At 35.6% G+C, this 19,052-nt stretch overlaps 3 protein-coding genes across 9 annotated transcripts in view; 1 reads left to right on the top strand and 2 right to left on the bottom strand.

Annotated features, from left to right (window-relative positions):
• LOC112574233 (TBC1 domain family member 2B-like) overlaps positions 1-3,136 on the bottom strand; it is a 25,975-nt gene extending 22,839 nt beyond the window's left edge. Inside the window, exon 1 of one of the 3 annotated variants that reach the window (XR_003101388.1) lies at positions 2,227-2,756. Coding sequence is in view for 1 of the 3 variants with exons in the window: in XM_025255145.1 (XP_025110930.1) it covers positions 2,227-2,648 (422 nt within the window). In the remaining 2 variants the exon portion in view is untranslated. Of the gene's footprint in view, positions 1-2,226; positions 2,757-2,859 lie in introns of those variants that run through there. The other 2 variants (XM_025255146.1, XM_025255145.1) reach the window with 2 other exon arrangements.
• LOC112574234 (replication protein A 32 kDa subunit-B-like) overlaps positions 1-19,052 on the top strand; it is a 20,614-nt gene extending 1,562 nt beyond the window's left edge. The window contains exons 2-10 of one of the 2 annotated variants that reach the window (XM_025255147.1): positions 4,150-4,183; positions 10,383-10,500; positions 15,158-15,246; positions 15,426-15,530; positions 15,924-16,037; positions 16,910-17,098; positions 17,740-17,844; positions 18,240-18,334; positions 18,785-19,052. In XM_025255147.1, the coding sequence (XP_025110932.1) occupies positions 4,150-4,183; positions 10,383-10,500; positions 15,158-15,246; positions 15,426-15,530; positions 15,924-16,037; positions 16,910-17,098; positions 17,740-17,844; positions 18,240-18,334; positions 18,785-18,866 (931 nt within the window). In that variant the 3' untranslated portion in view covers positions 18,867-19,052. Of the gene's footprint in view, positions 1-4,149; positions 4,184-10,382; positions 10,501-14,440; positions 14,571-15,157; positions 15,247-15,425; positions 15,531-15,923; positions 16,038-16,909; positions 17,099-17,739; positions 17,845-18,239; positions 18,335-18,784 lie in introns of those variants that run through there. The other variant, XM_025255148.1, reaches the window with a different exon arrangement.
• On the bottom strand, positions 3,363-13,563 carry LOC112574236 (transmembrane protein 56-B-like). 4 transcript variants are annotated; one of them, XM_025255149.1, is made up of 7 exons: positions 13,415-13,563; positions 12,089-12,307; positions 11,038-11,127; positions 10,195-10,253; positions 8,707-8,801; positions 8,344-8,417; positions 3,363-7,743 (listed from the first exon to the last, which is right to left on the bottom strand). In XM_025255149.1, exons 2-7 carry the CDS (start codon positions 12,259-12,261, stop codon positions 7,395-7,397), a joined length of 840 nt encoding a protein of 279 aa, XP_025110934.1. In that variant the 5' UTR covers positions 12,262-12,307; positions 13,415-13,563; the 3' UTR covers positions 3,363-7,394. The 4 variants fall into 4 exon arrangements, with proteins under 4 accessions (XP_025110934.1, XP_025110937.1, XP_025110935.1 ...); XM_025255152.1 differs by lacking the exon at positions 13,415-13,563 and adding an exon at positions 13,258-13,382; XM_025255150.1 differs by lacking the exon at positions 13,415-13,563 and adding an exon at positions 13,026-13,177.

Raw genomic sequence — 19,052 nt, 5'->3', positions numbered from 1 at the left:
CCAGTCAGTTTATATCAATGAAAAAGTATTATACTATCAAGTAATGGACTGAATATATGTTTATATAAATTACAGAAACTCTCTCACACACAAATTCTCCCTCACACACAGCTTTTAACTGCCTATTCCCTTATTTACCCTTCCATCAAAACTGCCTAAAGTTCTGAGCTACTGCTGCTGGTGATAAAAGCACAAAAATAATCATGGACTGGGTATCAGATTTCTTTTTTCTTAGATAGCAATCTGATATCAAAACATTATATCTCTCATAAACAGCCATAATCCAGTGATAAGATGCTCATAAAAACCTTGAACAGGGACAAAATGTGTGCTTCTTGCTGAACACTGCTAGTGCACAGAATTGTACTACTAATGTATTGACCATGACTAGCATGGCAGATGTATCTTTAATAAGTCAGACAGGCATTCAACTATCTTATAAGCAAGACTTGCCTCAAAATCTTTCTTAAGTTTGCATTTCCCTCTTTCCCAATCTCAAAGACTTACAGCCAGTTTGCAAACATATTTTTCCTCTTTTTAAAAATATATGGGTTTCACATTATGCAGCTTTAAATATCACCCAGTTTTCTAAGATCATCAACACAAATAAAGATGTTATTTTCAAAATATATAAGTATAAATGTAAGTAAATATAACTAGACAACTCTGCTCCTTGTCTGATGATCATCTTACTCTTATTGTCACCAGAACAACAATATATGCCCACAGGATTTTTGGTTACTGTGCAGCAAAACAAAGGAACTCTCTCCCTTTCCATATCTGCCACCTACCCACTATAACATCCTTTAAACATGCATTGAAAATGCACCTCTTCTACAAACATTATTCTTAACACCTTTTCCTACAATGCAAGTCCTTTTTCACACCATTCCCTCTGCATCTTCCTTTTACAATGATACTCTCAGTTCTTGTTATTTGGTTCCTCTTTTGCGGTTTCTGTATTTGTTTTTATTCATTATTATTACTGATGTTTACTCTTTCACAGTTCATATGTTCTTCCTTTGTTTTCCTGTTCCTTGTATGCTGTCTATGTTTCGCTTTTGTTCTTAGGCGCTAAAAGCATGCTCCTTAGGAGTGTGAGTATACGCTTAACAAATTTTGCATTTATTATTATTATTAAATAGTTTTCATGGGTGAGAGAACTGCGGCCATCACTGGGACATGTTCCTAGTACTATTTCACTTGGCAAATAACTTATACATGAGCAAATAACTTTACACAAAACAATATTAGGCTATCAAGTAATGCACTAAATAATAATAAATGTCTTTTTATATAGTTCTCTACCACAACATTAAAGACATTCTTTGAGCAATAATCAAGTACACTAACAACATGAACAGCAGAACCTAAACAAATAAAAAATGGAAAGCTGAAATGAAATAACAAAATGTTATAATGTTTAGATCAGTGGTTCTCAAAGTATTTCGGACCGCGGACCACTTTCCTTAAGTAAAAAATATGGCGGACCACCAAGTCATAAAAATTAGTCTGTACTATGAATTTCGAATTTAAATTGCCGCATTTGTTTCATTACCATTCAAAACTAAATGTCCTTTTGTGACAGTAGTATAGTAATAAGTTGACATAAAACTACCTACCTCATTCTTTGTAATTAAAATGTTAATGCGAGGAATGCATCACTTAAAGCATTACTTTGCTGACATATGACGACTGTCAGCCGCGGACCACCTGACTTATGCCCACGGACCACTAGTGGTCCGCGGACCACACTTTGCGAACCACTGGTTTAGATAATTGTTTATATTATAAAACCTAACCCTAACCCACCCTTTAGGAGACATAAAGTTGCATTTTAATTCAGAAATCTACTGTACAGTACACATCCACTTAAATGCAAATAAGTGTTATGTTTACTGTTGTACTTTTGTATCTGCATGTGTGTATATGTGTATATATATATATATGGTATATTTGAAGCAAGAATGTATGTATGCATTATGTGTGCATTTTTAATAATGTATATGTCTACGATGATTCGATTGCACTATTAATTTCCATTTGTAATTAACTTATTTCACCAAAAGCCTTAGTGTGTATATATATGTGTGTGTGTGGGTGGGGGGATAAGTCCGCCTTCATTTTAACCTTGAAAGTGTAAAATATTTTGCATGCTGCCTTTCATTCTTACTTTGCAATATCCTATAAAGTAACGAACGTTGGAAACTATGTTATATACAGTACCTTATTTCGAACGAGCCAGGCTTTTCGCGATTGCTGGCGTCGAAAAATAGAGTAGCATGTTTAATGTCAATTTCTCCCAGTGGCAATAAATCCTGAGGCTGTCTGTAGTAGTATAATTTACATGTATCATCACCAAAAATAAACCAGTGTAGCTTTGAGGTTTTTACAAACCCAATGCTGCTGTACTTAACCAGCCATCCACAAAGTTTGCTGTCAGTTTCAGTTTCACCTCCTTCCGGGTCTGCTTTTGATCTGCATTTTGCCACAACAAATGAATCACTCAAACTTTTCTCTCTCCGATCTCCATTCTGCTCAAAATTTATGAGACAAGTATCGTCTGTTGACGAATATGCCACTGTACTGCCGATGCTCACCACGCTTTCGCGTTTCTCGTTATCGGTCCCTCCCACTTCTGCCGCCATGATCAAAATGCTGATTGTTTACTTCCGTTGACAGTGAACTCGCATTGACAAAAATACGGACTGGATAAGGATTTGTCAATGTTATCCTCGAGTAATTGGTTCAACGCACTAACTCTGCAGCAGTCCTATATCTATTCCTATTGGCAACAGAAGTTTCAGTTGGATCTTTTTTAATTGTTAAATCACGAGAAAATAAAACGGATTTACTTACCAGAAAATTTATCAGGAGTGGGTCGAGTCTTACGCCAGATAACAGAGATTACTTCATGCATCAACGGGACAACAATGCGGCTGATAAGAAGCAAAGCTTCTGCCTTGCCTGCAGTGTATTAGGTGGTAATGACGATCGAGTCGACTTTGCACTAGCAGATCTAAGCACCCTCCTCCAGGTCCCGAATATTTGTTCACTTGATGAAGTCAGATTTTCAAAAAAAGAACTTCTGACCTTTTTTCTAGCAACTCCAGTAGTAAAGTCGGGTCAGAAAATGGTGAGGATCTTCACCTTTTGATTACTCAAATGTTTTTATAGACTTCTGGGCAGGTAGCTGCGTTTATCTAAGTCGATGCTGATGTTTTTTTTTTTTTTACATTACCATAATCTAGTTTTTAATCCGTTATAACGTATTTCCGGTTTACTACACTGCTCGAACATACACATATTCTGTTTGCATCACTGACACGTACTGCACCATACAGATAAAAGTGAACATCACAAATTGCTGAAGGTAAATTTTAATATGAGCTGCAAATGGATGTAAACAGATAAACATGACAAGTTTAAAATACTGATATTGATGTGTAGCACTCTAGTAGTGTACAAAGTTATATCTTTGTAGAGCTGCAAATGGATGTAAACAGATAAACATGACAAGTTCAAAATACTGATATTGATGTGTAGTACTCTAATAGTGTATTAAGTTATGTCTTTGTTTTGTAGAGCGTAGGGGTCGACAGCTCCCAGGACTGTCCCTTTCTCACGCCGTCTGCGTGCGTAATAGCCAGCCTTGAACTGTCCACCCGAAACTAGTGGCGACTGGACCTATTGTTACACCAGAAGTTGTCTGAGCCACTTGGGGAGACAATGACCAGACAGGGCAGGGTGGGGGTGACCACGGGAACTGAGAAAGGTCGTGACGAGACTGTGGGAAAATGGGGTGGATGGTTCTGGAACGTTCGACGGAAGATATAAGTAGTGTAGCTTTACAGTTGAGAGAGGTTTTTTGATTTTGGAAGTGAGAGTGGAGAGAGGGCAAGCCAGCCATCAGGGACTGACATGTTGACACGAGACTGAATAAAAACTACGATTATGCGGCAATTTCAATCTCTGTTGTGTTCTTGTACAACAAGCCCACCCCTACGTAGCCATCAGGGACTGACATGTTGGTTACAGATACAATGACTACTTATTTGTCCTTAATCCAAACTTCTCTCCATGTTTACATGTTTTTCTAAAACCTGTTGGGGTGTACATTTCACACAATTCTTTATTTTTCATTTTAAGGTTTTCTGGAGCTGTAACTGTAGCATGTGATGAGGTCAGTAAAAAAAAAATCCATCAACTAAAATTTAAAGTTACAGGCTATTTAAGTTGCTGTGCAAATGGAACTTTACAGTTCTTCGTAAAATGAAGTGCACTGACAGTGAACACTATTTAAGTGTCTAGCTCTTATTTTATGCTAAATGACAATATTTATATCTGTATTACATAACACACTATCCATATCTAAAATGTCTGCTCACATGAAACCATTCACAATGCACATGACCACAAAAAGCCACATATTGTAAAAGGTTAATCAAGTGCATCTTAAAATCTAGTAAAATGGTCCCAGGAAACAACACACATTTCAAAAAAAACTTTTAACAGTATGTTTCACACTTTGTTAAGAATGAAGTATCATGTCAGTCTCACACGCATGCATTTATGTACACCCAGACACACACACATATATCTATGTAGACAAGATAAAAGCTACTCATGCCAAATCCCACATAAATGTTCTCTGAAAAAAAGACCACTGAGTTGACTAGCACATAGGAGGATTCATCTTCGATTTTTTTAAAAATCAAACAAATCTCAAAAATTACATTGCATGATTGATCAGAAACAAAATTGAGGCACACTTTTTCATCTCAATGCTTATCTTTAATATCCCTGATATTGTCAATGATAAAGCCCTATCTAAAACACACACACACACATGAATAAGGGTGGAGGAATGCTCCCAAAATATTTTTAACTTTTTAGCTTATAAGAAGCAACATGAACACCTTTTTTTTTTGGCATTTTAGATGAGATTTATCCTTTTCTTTCCTTGTATCTTTGGAGACACAGCCATGGTTAAATTCATCGTAGTACTGCATTTGAGCATTACTTCTAACAACAGTCCACAGAATGCTAGTCTATCTCTAGCCCCCTCCCCCACTCCTTTTTTCCTTTAATGGCTACTTCCCTCTTCATCTTCCTCTGCAGAATCACAAATCCTTCAGTTCTTATTACCCAATTCCTCTTTGCATTTTCTATGCGTCTTTTATTAGTCATCAGTACTGTCACTCAACCTTCCGTCCTTCGTATGCTGTCTGTGTCTCGTTCTTGTCTCAAGCACTAAGAGCATGAGTATGACTATATAAATCACAGATTTATTAACGCATACACATGTGAGAAATGATGGTCTCTAAGAAAAGTAATTCAAATGTTTGATCCATCAACAACCTGGAGTGGATGGTCAACCACATAAATGTAATCATTTTTCGCCTACTTCCTAAATACTAGAAAGCTTCAAAAATAAAATAAACACATTTTTAAATTATTTACTTACTTTCATCACATGTGTGCAGCTGATTTTTTATTTGATAAGGGTTGAGTTCATTGATTTCCAATAAGCTAAAAGAAAAAAATGCCTATGACAGCAGCAAATAAAATGTAACTGACTCAATAAAGACTAAAAAGACTCAGTAAACACTGAAATAGATGCAGTGTCTATCATGTGAACAAACACCACTAATTCAACACTGATCCATTTAAAAATGCAATGAAACAACAAAACCATTTTACACACAAAAATTGCACAGGTTGAGAGCCTAAATGCCCTGTTCTCCCATCCCTGGGTGAATTGCGTCAACACGACATTTTTCCACATTTAACATGCTTGTAATTTACACACTATTTTCCTTTTTAAACTTGAAGGCATTTTTTTTATTTTTTTTAAAAACCCATCAAAATGCTTGTGCAAACCATCCAGAGTATTAAACTCTTAGGAAAAGGGAATTAAGACTGGACCCAAGATTAAGAAACCTTGTTTTTAAATTTCAAAAAATGATAATGTGAACTAAAGCAATCTTTTGATCTGGTGGCCTCAAAAACAAAGATAAACTGCTGAGGGAATACCAAACTGCACAAAGAGTGTAGTGGTGGAAATCAACAGTATATGCACTTTGAAATTGTCAAACAATTTGTCATGAAATCATCTGTGGTGGACAATATTCATTTAAAACTGTAAGTTATTTATAAATGTAACCACTAATCACAACATTTTGCATTAAATTCTAAACACTTTTCCTTAAAAAAAAAAATAGTACTGCTACAACATTAGTACTTTATATTCTATATAATTATTTCTGCCAAGATGAGTTCTAAAATCAAAGTACATTACATAATGAATATTATTCCACTCATCTATTAGAATTTTAGTGGTTGTTTCTATAAATAAAATTAGGTACGCTCTAATGTGAAGCAATTTTGAAAACTTGTACAAATAAGACACAGTAGTAACTCGTGATACGAGCACTAATAAAAATTGGAAAAAATCTTACAGGACACATCAATATCGAAGACAATGATTGGACAAAGTAATGCTTCTGACATACTAATACCAGTAAGCCAACTCTTCAGATCTCCTCTAAGTAGATGTGTAAAAAAGTCACCCTCTCTGAGCTTAAAATAAAGAGGTAAAATCTGTACACTCAATAATGCAGAAGTGTCAGTCTGTTCAATGGGAGTAGCTGTTCCTCTTTATAACAGATTTTCTTATGTTCCTATTCATGTGTTCTGTAGGATGTTTAAGCAATGGGATATCTGACAATGTGAATGCAGAATTTGCATTCTATTGTCTACGTGCAAAAGCTGGCTGCATTTTAAAAGTATAGAAACAATAAGCCGATGTGTGATGAAAATATCCCCTGAAACACATCTTTGTGCTCACCAACAGAGGAAAATTGGGTTAATCTAAAAGCAAAACATGGCCTAAAAAAGAGTATGCTATTACAAAAAGAAAGATCCGACATCTATTGAGAAGGTGAAAAACATCAGAAACATGACCAAAATAAACTGACCACTTCATTTCTAGTCAAACGATGTGAAAGCCCCTGTTCTTACACAAACCTAACACAGGATCACTCATAAAAAGTATTTAAACAAATAAATAGCATTCCTCTTATTCAGCTTCTGCTGCCCACACACATCTGCCAAATACATGTAAAATCATCCATTTTAAGTCACCATGTTCATTTAGATATTCTTCATTCTTTAAAGTTGACATTTTCAGCACTACTAAAATATGAAAAGGACAAATACAACATTTCTACCACTACATAGTACATGCCACAAAACCAACAGTATATATTACTAAAATAAAAACGATATGAACTATTTTCTACATGTATATATCTGAATATGTTTTAAGCAAAACTTGAAAACTACTGCTGTATCTCTAACAAAGTACATTCTTGCACATGGTAGGTGCCTCACTACTCTTTATGAGGGTGCCCAAAAGTATTTTTTAAACTTACACTGCTGCCTGAATTGCTAACAGCTGACTCGTTGTTCAAAAACATAGCTAGAACTTTGCGAGCCCCTGAAAATATTTTAAAGAACCAAAAAAGATTAATGATGTCTAAAACTGCGCATGTCAGAACGAGAACTAGCTGGATGTGGCCAAGGCGGTTGAATGGTTCTGTACCATAGACACTATATACCTTATGCCAATAAACTGGCATGACAGCTATGCGCACAGCAAAAAATGTTACGGCCATAGCAATGCCATTGCCAACAAACACAGGGCTTGATTTTGAACTTCCCAACACAGCCAGGAACCACCTGAAAAAAAGAACTTAAATGTGAGAGTTGCCAATACATGTACAGCAAAATCGATGCATAAAACTTATTTTAAAAAGAAAGAACACTTTAAGGATGTCAAATGCTATTTCCAATGAACTGCATATATTCTAAAAAATTATGCCAACAGTTTAAAACAATATATAAAAGTCCTATACCTCTAGTAAAACTGTTAATAAACAGCATGAGGATGGGGAAATCCACTTTATTATTTCTGTTTTGTTTTTTTTTAAAAACACATCAAGAAAATCTTTAAATATCACCATTTCACAATTTCTGTAGTCAACTAGTATTACAGTCTTATTTGAGTGCAATGGAATGTTTTTAAATAAATGAATACAATTTAATAACAGGATAGCAAACAGTTAACTACTAGTAACTCCAGCTCTGTTAAAAGATGCCACATGCAGAGAAAGAGCAGCATGCCCTAAACAAGATCTGAACACTGGGCAGCCAATCACTTACTGTTGCGCCACCTGACCGAATTATTTTTTTTAAACAAATATTTATGGCAAAAATATGGCATATCTGTTCTAAGGCATCGTTCTTTCACTACCTGTTTGACACATAGACTCAAATTACCTTTGATTCACAAAAGGAGTTGAAAATTCTGCTATCAAGCGGTAGTTTGCAAAGTATGCTAACACACCATATGTCTGAAACAGAAAAAAAAAAAGGTTTGGTAATAATTACAGAAACAACATTTTACTACATGCTGACATGGATGCATGCATGCACACAAACACACACACACTCTCTTTGTCTCTCAAAATAAAAATGGTCAAACATCGGTACATAACTATCCAAAGATCAGTGTTACAACAAATTGTGCATCATGCATTAACACACTTGTGCAAGCGCACACACACACACTCAGATACATACTAATTACATAGTACAGATTACATAGTAATAATAATTATCAAACTATTACACTTTACTCACCATGACATAATAATATGCATACATAGATGCCCCATGGTGAAAGAAGTAAAATGCTTCACCAATATGCTTGTAATGGATTGTCATTACCACAAGATCTGCAAAGTTATAAATAAAACTACCGAGCATGTTTCTTAATATTGTCAGAGAAGCAATAGCGTCATCTACTCAATTCAGAAACAAATGTTTAGCAACACAAGCCATCTTTATGAATAGCCAATGATGGATTTAGAATCACCTCCAGATGATAACAATTTGTTTCAAATTAAGATTAGAGGTATAAGATGAGAAAATGGAGTGGAGGAAACTAGCAAACTGATTGTAAATGATAATGACTGCCTAAAATATTTTCCCTTACAATTTCTAGCTGCAAAAGAATTGTTTACAAACAATAGTTTCTAAAACAGTTCTAGGATGGTTCCTGAAGCCAAGAAGGCTGCTTTTCTTGTAAATTCATGCATGAAGGAAAACAAACTGATCTTAGTTCATGACATAGTCGGACCTATTTGACAAGAAAAAATTGTGGATTGACCTGGGATACTGCTAGCAGTTTTGCAGACTGGCAAGGCAACCCTGATTTACAGTTTGCAATCTACAAGAATGGAATGCTTGCAATCTGTAGAAAAGTGTAGCAAACAGGAAGTATGCAAACAGATTTGTCATGGGAAAGCAGGGGGCACGCGGACCTTTGACTTTGCGTGTGAGGACCTGTGAAAAATATTGTACTTCCAGTCCAGAAGTACCCAGACGGTTCATTCTTCTATTTTTCACATTAGATCAGCCCAACAACTTCTTCAATGACTGCCATTTTGAAGCATGCTGTTGCCATACTGAAACTATATTATTGTTTGTAACCTTATCCTCTGTCAGTTTTCTCCTGTTCGCTCAACTTTTCGTCACTGTGCTCTGGTTCAAAATTTTATGGAATAATTTCCAAATTAGACGCCAATATTTTCATGACTATAGGAGACCAAACTTGAACACTAGAATCAACAGAGTTCTGAAGATGTTACTCCACAATAAACATGGGTCCTTCTAGGAACCAGCATAGAATTCTTTTTTAGAGACCATGGCAAGTAAATGGTTCTTTTCAAATCCAAATTTCTGAGCATAAAGGATTCAGCAAGCCATTTTCTATCACTGCTAGCTTATTAGAGTACTTCTTAAAATATTTTTTGCACTTGCAATTAGTGTTCACATTCTGTTTATAACAGTTTCTGTCACTACTCACATTTCTGATATCAGCCATAGTGGAGGAAAAGTAACATTAAACATAACTAGAATTGTTATAAGCTGAGTATTACATGCCTTTTTAGAAAATACATGCATACCAAAACACAAATGTTGAAAAGAAATTCAGCAGTTACGTATCCTACACATTTTAAATTTTACATTAAAAAATTGAGTAAAACATTATCCGGAAAGCCCCATCAACAATAATTTACCAACGACAATTGTTACAGACAATTAAAACTAACAATATTGCCTTACCAGCAGCCATGTAACCCACAACTATTGCACAGCTTGTTCTTACAACAGGGGCATCCCACCTGTACAAACAGTTATTTAAAATTCACATCCACACTATCCTCATAAAAAAATACATTGGAATGAAATCTGGTGACCACTGATAAGGGATTGAAAAAAAAAGTAATCATCATCTTGATTTCTTCTTTTAGCCAGGCAGCTCAGTTCTTGCCTGTTTGGGCTCTTCTTCCATCAACACTGAGTCTTATCTATCCTACAATTTGCATATGCTGAAGAGTGTTCTGCCTTCCAAGACTGCACTAGTCAAAGGTATGTTTGCTATTTGCAGGCAAAAACAAATATGCAGGGTGCAGGGATAGTTGCAAGGAAAATATTCCCAACCTGCACAGCTGTGTCACTGCACAAGTGAGTCTGGAGCTTCCAGACATTATCAGAATTTCAGAAACCTATTATTAATTAAGCAGATTTTCATGTCTGCACACTCCAAAAACTTGTGACCATGATCACAGTCTTTCAATGAAGAAATTTGTTCTAAAGAGAACAGTATATATAAATGTGAGTATGAATTTAAATGAACTGTAAATATAATATAAATTTCAAGTGCTGTCACAGAATTGGATTTATTGAAACAAACCATGCAAAACTTACTCAAAGAAAATAACTGCAAGCATGAACTTACAGGTAAAATATAGGTACTATAACTTAATTTACAAAAACTGAAAATCTGTGAATGTATAAAAAGGAACAACAACTGAAATCTTTTATAAATGAATAATTAAGAAATACAGTATTTATCATTCGTGGTTAATGATAGATTAAAGAAAAGGATAGCTTCTGATTTCTTACCATATAGGTTCTTCACTGATCTCATTATCATATATTAAAGAGTATGCACACATAGAGCTGACCAAGGTTGCATGGACGGTAGAGACAACCCTGAAAGTATAAAGCAGTTTCTAATTTACGAAAATGTTAGTTCATGCATTGTGCTTTTAAGAGTTTCGCAAATCTTGACCACTGTTTATGAACGGCTAGCAGCACAGAGGTAGTAGCTCGCTGCAAGTTGTTTGTGTAGAAACTGTATTGGCAATGTACTATGTATTTAATATTCTCTACTACGTACATAGCTATGTGAGCTGATTGGCCGGATCTCCAATCTGGCACACCTCATTTGCTTCAGGAACAATTCAATTGAGTTGCACTAAATACACTCAAGGGACGGTCACCTGTTTGCTGTTTAATATGACGTCACTGGTCAAATTTCTCCTGATGTCATTATTTCTTGTTTCCTGAATATTTCCTTGGATGCATCTTTCCTATGAAATCTGCAATGATCACCCTTCACTACCAGATCGTAGCTAGTCTTCACATTGCTCTTTATTTTGTGACTGTCATGCAGATATTGTTCAACACAATTAACCTGCCTGTTGGCCAGAAAATGGCACAAAACAAATTAGCTTATTATTATTATGATCAATTATTAGTTAACATTCTGTAAATAGTTTCAGCTGACCTCCCCATTTTGAAGTCACAGGAAAAGTCATTAAATTTATCTTCCTTTATACATTAATGAGCTTATAATAATCTTCCTGCAAATTTTATTATGCTTTATCAGTTAGACCTGGAATTCAATAACTCTCAAAAACTGTTGTTCTCCAACCGATAGACACCTTTAACAAATTAAATCGGTAGAATTGTCTAAGGTTACCAATAGTACATTGAATGTTATGGAGGCATAGGAAAAATGACAGGTCTAAGCAAACCTATCCAGAACAATAACTGCAAAGCCATGCTCCTTGCTTGAATGTGCATGTGCATGAGCACCTCTAGTGGTTTCTGAAAAGTAAACTTTAAAACTCTTATACATAAGAACAAGAAAGTATTAACAATATATTACCTGACATTCCAGTCTACCTGTTGTTCGGCAGACAAAAGATTGTAGCGCTCAGAGACTCTTGCTGATATTTTGGGACTAAGAACTTTGAAGAGGTACAGCATAAAAACAAAGCTGACCGCAGCTGCAGGGTAGTATGTTGCATCAAACTCGGCTGTTTTCAGTGGCCTCCCCATGCTGACAGTTCTGTTACTATAGGTACTCTCTCATTCCAACTGGAAACTGGAAAAATGTGATGAACATTAACATGGTTGTTATAAAATTAATACCAAAATTCTGGCATTAGTATGAAAACATCGTAACCGTTTCATTGTTAGATTCAGGTGATGATAATGATTTAAAGCTTGTGAGTAAAAATTGGTATTTAAAGACACAATCATGCTACTAAAAAGCATACAGATTGGACCAAAAGTTTAAAGTGTTTGGCATAATAGTACCAACAGTATCTGACCAGACACGCACTTCAAAAGGCACACAGATGCAGAACACAGCTGGTTTATTGTTCTTTGTCTTGTTATCTATTTTCCCTAATCTATTCTATCTCCAAAGAGCAATGATTTAGTTCTGCTACCATTCTATTAAATTATGCTGTCACAGTTCACAAATATCAGCTATATTTTATAAGCCCCATGCTTTCTTTTGCATTATGGTTTATTTAAGTTTATCAGTTTTGAAAATAAGTCTTTTATGAATCATATCTACTTTCACAAATGGGCCATGGCCGCGTCACATCTATATCGGTTATCTAGAACTACGCAACTTTTCAGCTTACGTGTACAGAAGTTATAGATAGTATATATTCGCAATTTAGACATTCTGATGCCCAGTTTTATTTTAAAAACGCTCCCTTCCTTGCCTTATTTTTTAAATTTACCTCTTTACCAACTACAAACAAAGTTTCGGAAACTTATTCTACATTTAGACAATGACTTTGTATCACCTGTAGTCGATGACTGCGAAGTTCGTTTTTCAAAAGTAATATTCGGCGCATCTCGAGTCATTATCATTATATTCATTGCCATCGATAACTTTTAGCTGCTTGTCCACAAAAACCTTTTAGATTGCTAGAGTCTAGAGTCTCTAGTCGCGTGTTGTTCCTTAGATAGTCTTGAAAAAAAAAATGAGACGATGGAATACGAAATACGTTTATCAGTATTACTATTTTAACGTACAGTTACGGGATATGATGCATCACAGAGTGGTCTAAGGCACAGTATTTAGTACATGGACAGCGACACTACACTAATAAATAAATAAAATTTCACGTTCATCTTTAAACAATGAAATATTAAATGCAGCAAAGATTGGACATTATCACCGCAGCCTTACTGTACATCTGTCGTCTGCTTGCTTTCAACAACAGAGGGAACCAGGCGGCATGTTTGCGCTGATGTCAAAAGCGGAAATATGCGTTGTAACCGGAAGTTCCACCATTGTGAAAATGAAAGTAAATCAATGAAACAAGTTGGGATTCACAGGCTTCTTTTATTAAAGTCTGTGTTGGGCATACTTATACTAGCTTGGCAAATATGGTCAGAACTGCAGTGTTTAACGTCATTATAGATGTAATCAGCGCGTATAGTGCAATCGCTGATTTCTCAGAGTTGCAAGGAATTATACTCGTATAATGAACTTTGCGGCATCTATACATTTAATATATATATACTAAATTACTAGAATATAAATTATAGATGAGGTGCCTTTTACAAAGACAAAAATTGATGATGGACGAGGAAAATAATTGTTATGTGGTCTGTAGGTTTCAGCCTTGTTTCGTTGTCGCACTGAGGGATTTTGTTTCTTGTGCATTTCAATTCTGGGCCAATATTCGACGTGACTTTACTTCTGCCATTGGTCTTCTATTATTTTTTTTATGACAACCGATTAGCTGTCCTTTTAGCTATAGATGACTGTATTACTTCCTGCAATCACCCCCACCCATGCATAACCACCACCACCACCACGGGTTACTTGGGGTTGCGTTGTAGTCTTAAAAGAGTCCGCACTCGGGGTGATTTCGCATCACTGTCTGCGACAACCAACCATCATTTAAATTTGTTTCACCTCATCGTGATTTTCTCCTCGGTGAAGCGATCGATGCACTAAATAAAGAAGTCGAAGACTGATGCACTCCAACAATCAGCGTCATGAGTACAACATACTGCATGTTGTTAGTTCACCGTCTGAAATCTGAATTACACCGACTGATCTAGTTCACGATCTTCCTGGGTTTCTTGCACGATGTAACAAATTTTCGATGCTCAGACATTGATAGACAAAAACTATAATGCTCTGCAACTCTTTTTCCGCACAAAGAATCACTAAACTGAAAGATCGAGCCAAATTTTCCATTAGTAGGAGATTTTATTTTCAGAGGAGATGATTTTGGCAACTTACTACGCGAGATAGAACAAGGGAGGTAATGCGGAACTTTCCCGCCAAAGTGTGTTATTTACCGCCGACAAAATGTGGAGCGACCAAGGAGGTACATTTTAGTGTTTATGTTATGTAACAAACAAATGTACTTAGCACTTAAACTTGGAGGATACACTCGTAGATACGAACATCTTTAATAGGAGAATATGGTGGCTTGTTGTTGTCACTTTCATAAGCTGTACACGACTGTTAGTATATCGAGATGCAAAGAAGATTGTCATCAATTTACCATGTTCCTTGCCTTTAGCAATATTAGTTGACATTGTTGAATAAAGCCATATGTGAAATGTAGCCGTAATAAGATAGGGACTGGCTGTTAGTAGTAGTAGGGGGACTGGCTGTTGTTGTATAAGCCTCAATTAATCATAGCCTATTTAGTGCCCTCTGTTAGGGTGAGTTGATAATGCATTGTCAATGTCATCAAAAAGAATTTTTTTTAATTTGGAACTTTATCTATACTGAGTTATTTACATTTAGCATATTTAATATTAGCTGGAAGTGAGTTACAGTTTGCCGCAACTCTTTGTGGAAAACTAGCTTATCGTTTTGCATGCATATGACAGCAATTGTAGAAGAGTGCAGCCAGAAAATGTTAACAAAAATAAACAAATGTGAGTTTTATTTTCTTTGCCGCAGGATTTCATCAGGGCGGAGGGTTTGATGGACCTGGTGGATTTTCTTCACCTGGTGGTTTTGGCTCACAGCAACAATCAGATGAAAGAAAGGTAATTTCGTTTGAACATTACAGTTCTAAAACATGCCGGAGACTTTTCTGTTCTTTCAAAATCCTGCATCAGAAAGTATACATTATCATTTGAATTCATTAAGTGCAACTGCTGTATTGTAAACAAAAATCTTTTTCAAAAATTAAAACTGTAAAAGATAATCAAAATCTATTTTCCAGGGACGATCAAGAGCGCAGAACTTAGTGCCGTGCACAGTTGCTCAAATACTTAATGCTTCACAGAACAATGATGACTTTTTCTCAGGAAACTTGCAGATTTCACAGGTAAATGGCTATTGAAAATATATTTCTTTAGTCCCTAAAATGTATTTTATGAATTTATTTTTGTCTAAATACTCTAGTTATAATTATCCGGTCCTAAAAAACGTAAAATATTTTAGTTATGTTACAGGTTTGGTGACATTTTAAGATTTAAACTAGCTTTTTATAATATTATTTAATGATTAACTTACAGTGATCTAAGATTTTCAGCAATTTTTTTTGTAACAGTATTGCTTCCTTAGATCTTTCTTTGTGTTTTATAAACTTTTCTGTTATGTTTCATCACAGGTAAGCTTGTCATGTGGGTAGTACAATAATATTAAATGTATCTTTATTGTTGCTATTAAAAGTAAAAGGCTGGCTTCAGATGAAAGTGCAAAAGTAATACTTGTGCAGGTAACACTGGTGGGGCTGATCAGATCTGTCAAAGAATCACCGACACGTGTGGAATATGAGATAGATGACATGACGGGGCCACCACTGGAAGTTCGACAATTTGTTGATACGGATGTGAGCCTTGATTTTTGTTTTATATTTTATGTGAGAGAGAAAGAGATAATTCATTCCTTATTGCTACAAGAACTTTAGCTCCACCATAGATGTGAGTATCCAAGCAAAGTCGAGTCATTCAACAGCATCTTAGAACCACTAAATAATCCATAATCCTGTAAACGAGACCAGCTAAAATCGTTTTCTGTAAATATTTGTAGAAAAAAGATCTACAGAATAAAATATATGCATGTTCAGAGATTGTATGCAGATGCTGGGCAAGGAAAAGCAGTGCATACGTTACCATTGGGCTGCATTGTGGTTCGAAGATTCTACAAGTAAACAAATGATGAGCACATAAAAAAGACTTGCAGAAACTTTTATACATTTCTGTATAGCATCATTTCCTCATTAATATTATGTTTAATATAGATGTTAAATCTTTTTATCTTTAAATCAGTGGTTCTTAACCTTTTTTGAGGTACCGAACCCACAAGTTTCATAATGCACATTCACTGAACCCTTCTTTAGTTTCATATGCACATTCATTAAACCCTTCTTTAGTGTCATCACGAATTGCGGGTGTGTCTTGACCTCCGTGGCGGAGGCTCCGCCGAACCCCCGAGACTGACTATCAAACCCCTAGGGTTCAATCGAACCCTGGTTAAGAACCACTGCTTTAAATATTTCCAGTTTAGTAATTGTGTGTAGTGTCAGTGTTTTGGTGGCTAGTGCAAGTGATCATAGTCATAGTATTTTTTATACACAAGAAACCTTTATGTTCCCTGTCCTGACAACCACTAGGTCATGGGACTGTCAACTTTTTAATTTTATGCCTCAGATAAGTATACCAAAAATGTTGCTGTGCCCATCTTTGTGTGCTGTCTGTGTAGGAAAATGGTCAAGAAGAACAGAGGGCACCGGCATTGAGGGAGAACACGTATGTTCGAGTGTATGGTCATGTCCGGTCTTTTGCGGGGAAACGCAATGTGACAGCCTTTAAGATCACGCCAGTTGAAGACATGAATGAGCTGACATGCCACATCTTAGAGGTTTTATACTCAAAAGCCCAAAGCAGTAATGTATGTTGTATCACAAATTTATAAAACATGGATATAGTGTACCTGAAGCTTGTATTTTGACCTATGTGTTCTCGTTCTTTCTCCACTTCTTGTCCCCCACTCACCCTCTTTTTTTTCTCTCGTCTCTATGTGGGCAGTCTAGTGACTTGACACACTTGATTAGCTGTGCTGGTTTCAAATCTCGGGCATATTCTTTTTTAGCATATGGTTGGCGCTTGCTTACAGGGTCAGCTGCTTGGCTTTGATACAGCCTTACCTAGTGTTTGGAATACTACACCAGTTCCTTTTTCTTCTCTTTGTGCTTTTTAGAACCTTTGTGTTATTGAGTGTGTTTTCATGCTATCTTTTGAAGGAAAAAAAGTTTTCTCAAAAATTTTGTCATTTCACAGTTTAGGCTTGTCGTCAGTACAATGATTGGGTGTCCTGTTTTACACTTGACCTGTTGCTGGCAAAATACTCTTTTTTTTTTTTCTTTTTCTTTTTGCATGTGATATCTTTATAAGGATGGTTGCTGTGATTTTGCATTAATTCCATTGATCCTATACTTTTTAGCAAAATTAGCTAAATTTTTAAACGTGCTGCTTGTCACAGTTTCATGGGTACATAAATTGGTGTACTTGGTGGTTGTCTGTTTTATTCAGTCAGTACCAGATACCAGACCTCATAATACCTCAGCAGTGGTTGGGAACAGAAATATTAATGACTACAGCAGCAACAGCTACGGTCTTTCTGGTCTCCATCAGCAGGTGGGTGGAAAAACAACTTGCAAATTTTCATGTTGTACATCTTATTGTGTTGTTACTTGAATAATTTGCAAATTGATGCTAAACATATAGATCAGAACATTTAAAAAAGCCTTCACTGGGGGATATGCCTGAAAAGTATTTTCTCTGCTAGGGTAGTGTGTGGGTATGTAGCTTTTTATATATTTATATGGTTTGATTGGGGTATGCAATATATATTTGTATGTATATTTAAGCACATGTGTATACTTTAAGTTTTGTTTTGTGGATATTTTTGTATGCATGTATATGTTCTTTAATTAGCCATCTTTAAGACATCAACATTAAGGCTAGTTTGTTAAAATTAAAATTTTTTTATTATTATTTTGTCAGTAACTAGTGATTTTTTTTCCTTTCAGATTGCTAATGTGATTAAAAATAGCAGCTCACAAATGGGAGCCAGCATAAAAGAAGTTGCAGAAAACCTAAAAGGGGTTCCAGAAAAGGCAATCAGGTGTGTGTGTGTGTGTGTGGTCTTCATGACCTTTGAGTTTCATTTTGTTCTATTTTTATTTACTGAACTAGAGCATTTATAGTCATGTTTGTTATTAATATTTATTATTATGTAATAGAACCATATAATTTGGTTCCTAAGTGGAAATACTACTTAAGTGCTTGTGTAGCTTTGCATTGTTGCCTTTTCGAAGTGAAAGAAATGTAAGCTATGGTTCATTGAATCATACCTGAGCCTTTTTTCTGTTTTAGAATCCCCTCATCTCTTCATGTTTTGGAAAATTTCCTCTTTCTGTGACAAATAAGTCTTATTATACCAGTTACACATATATTCATTTTGCTTCAGCTTAATGTAGACCTATCGATCAAAGAAAGTGAATAAACCAATCATAAAATGCCTACACTAAGTCTGCTTGAAAGAAGACTGAAATAGGGAAATTTTGTTTTTCAGGGAGGCCATAGAGTTTTTGAGCAGTGAGGGGCACATTTACTCTACAGTTGATGATGACCATTTTAAAACAACAGATGGCTGATTCCAATGTGTGATTACCAACTTTTAACATTGAATATTAGGACTATGCAAGCAAAAGCAGCACATGTTGTTCCATTTATAATTTGTTTATATCAGATTCAGTAGTGTAACAAAGTGGTAAAACTGTAACTGATTATCAGTAACAAGAATGCTGCTTTGCAGCTACTATGAAACTTTTGAGTTTTCA

Source organism: Pomacea canaliculata, linkage group LG10, assembly GCF_003073045.1.
Source record: "Pomacea canaliculata isolate SZHN2017 linkage group LG10, ASM307304v1, whole genome shotgun sequence".
Taxonomy (NCBI): Eukaryota; Metazoa; Mollusca; class Gastropoda; order Architaenioglossa; family Ampullariidae; genus Pomacea; species Pomacea canaliculata.
Note: the sequence above shows the minus strand (reverse complement) of the source record. Positions and strands in the feature narration are given on the sequence as shown.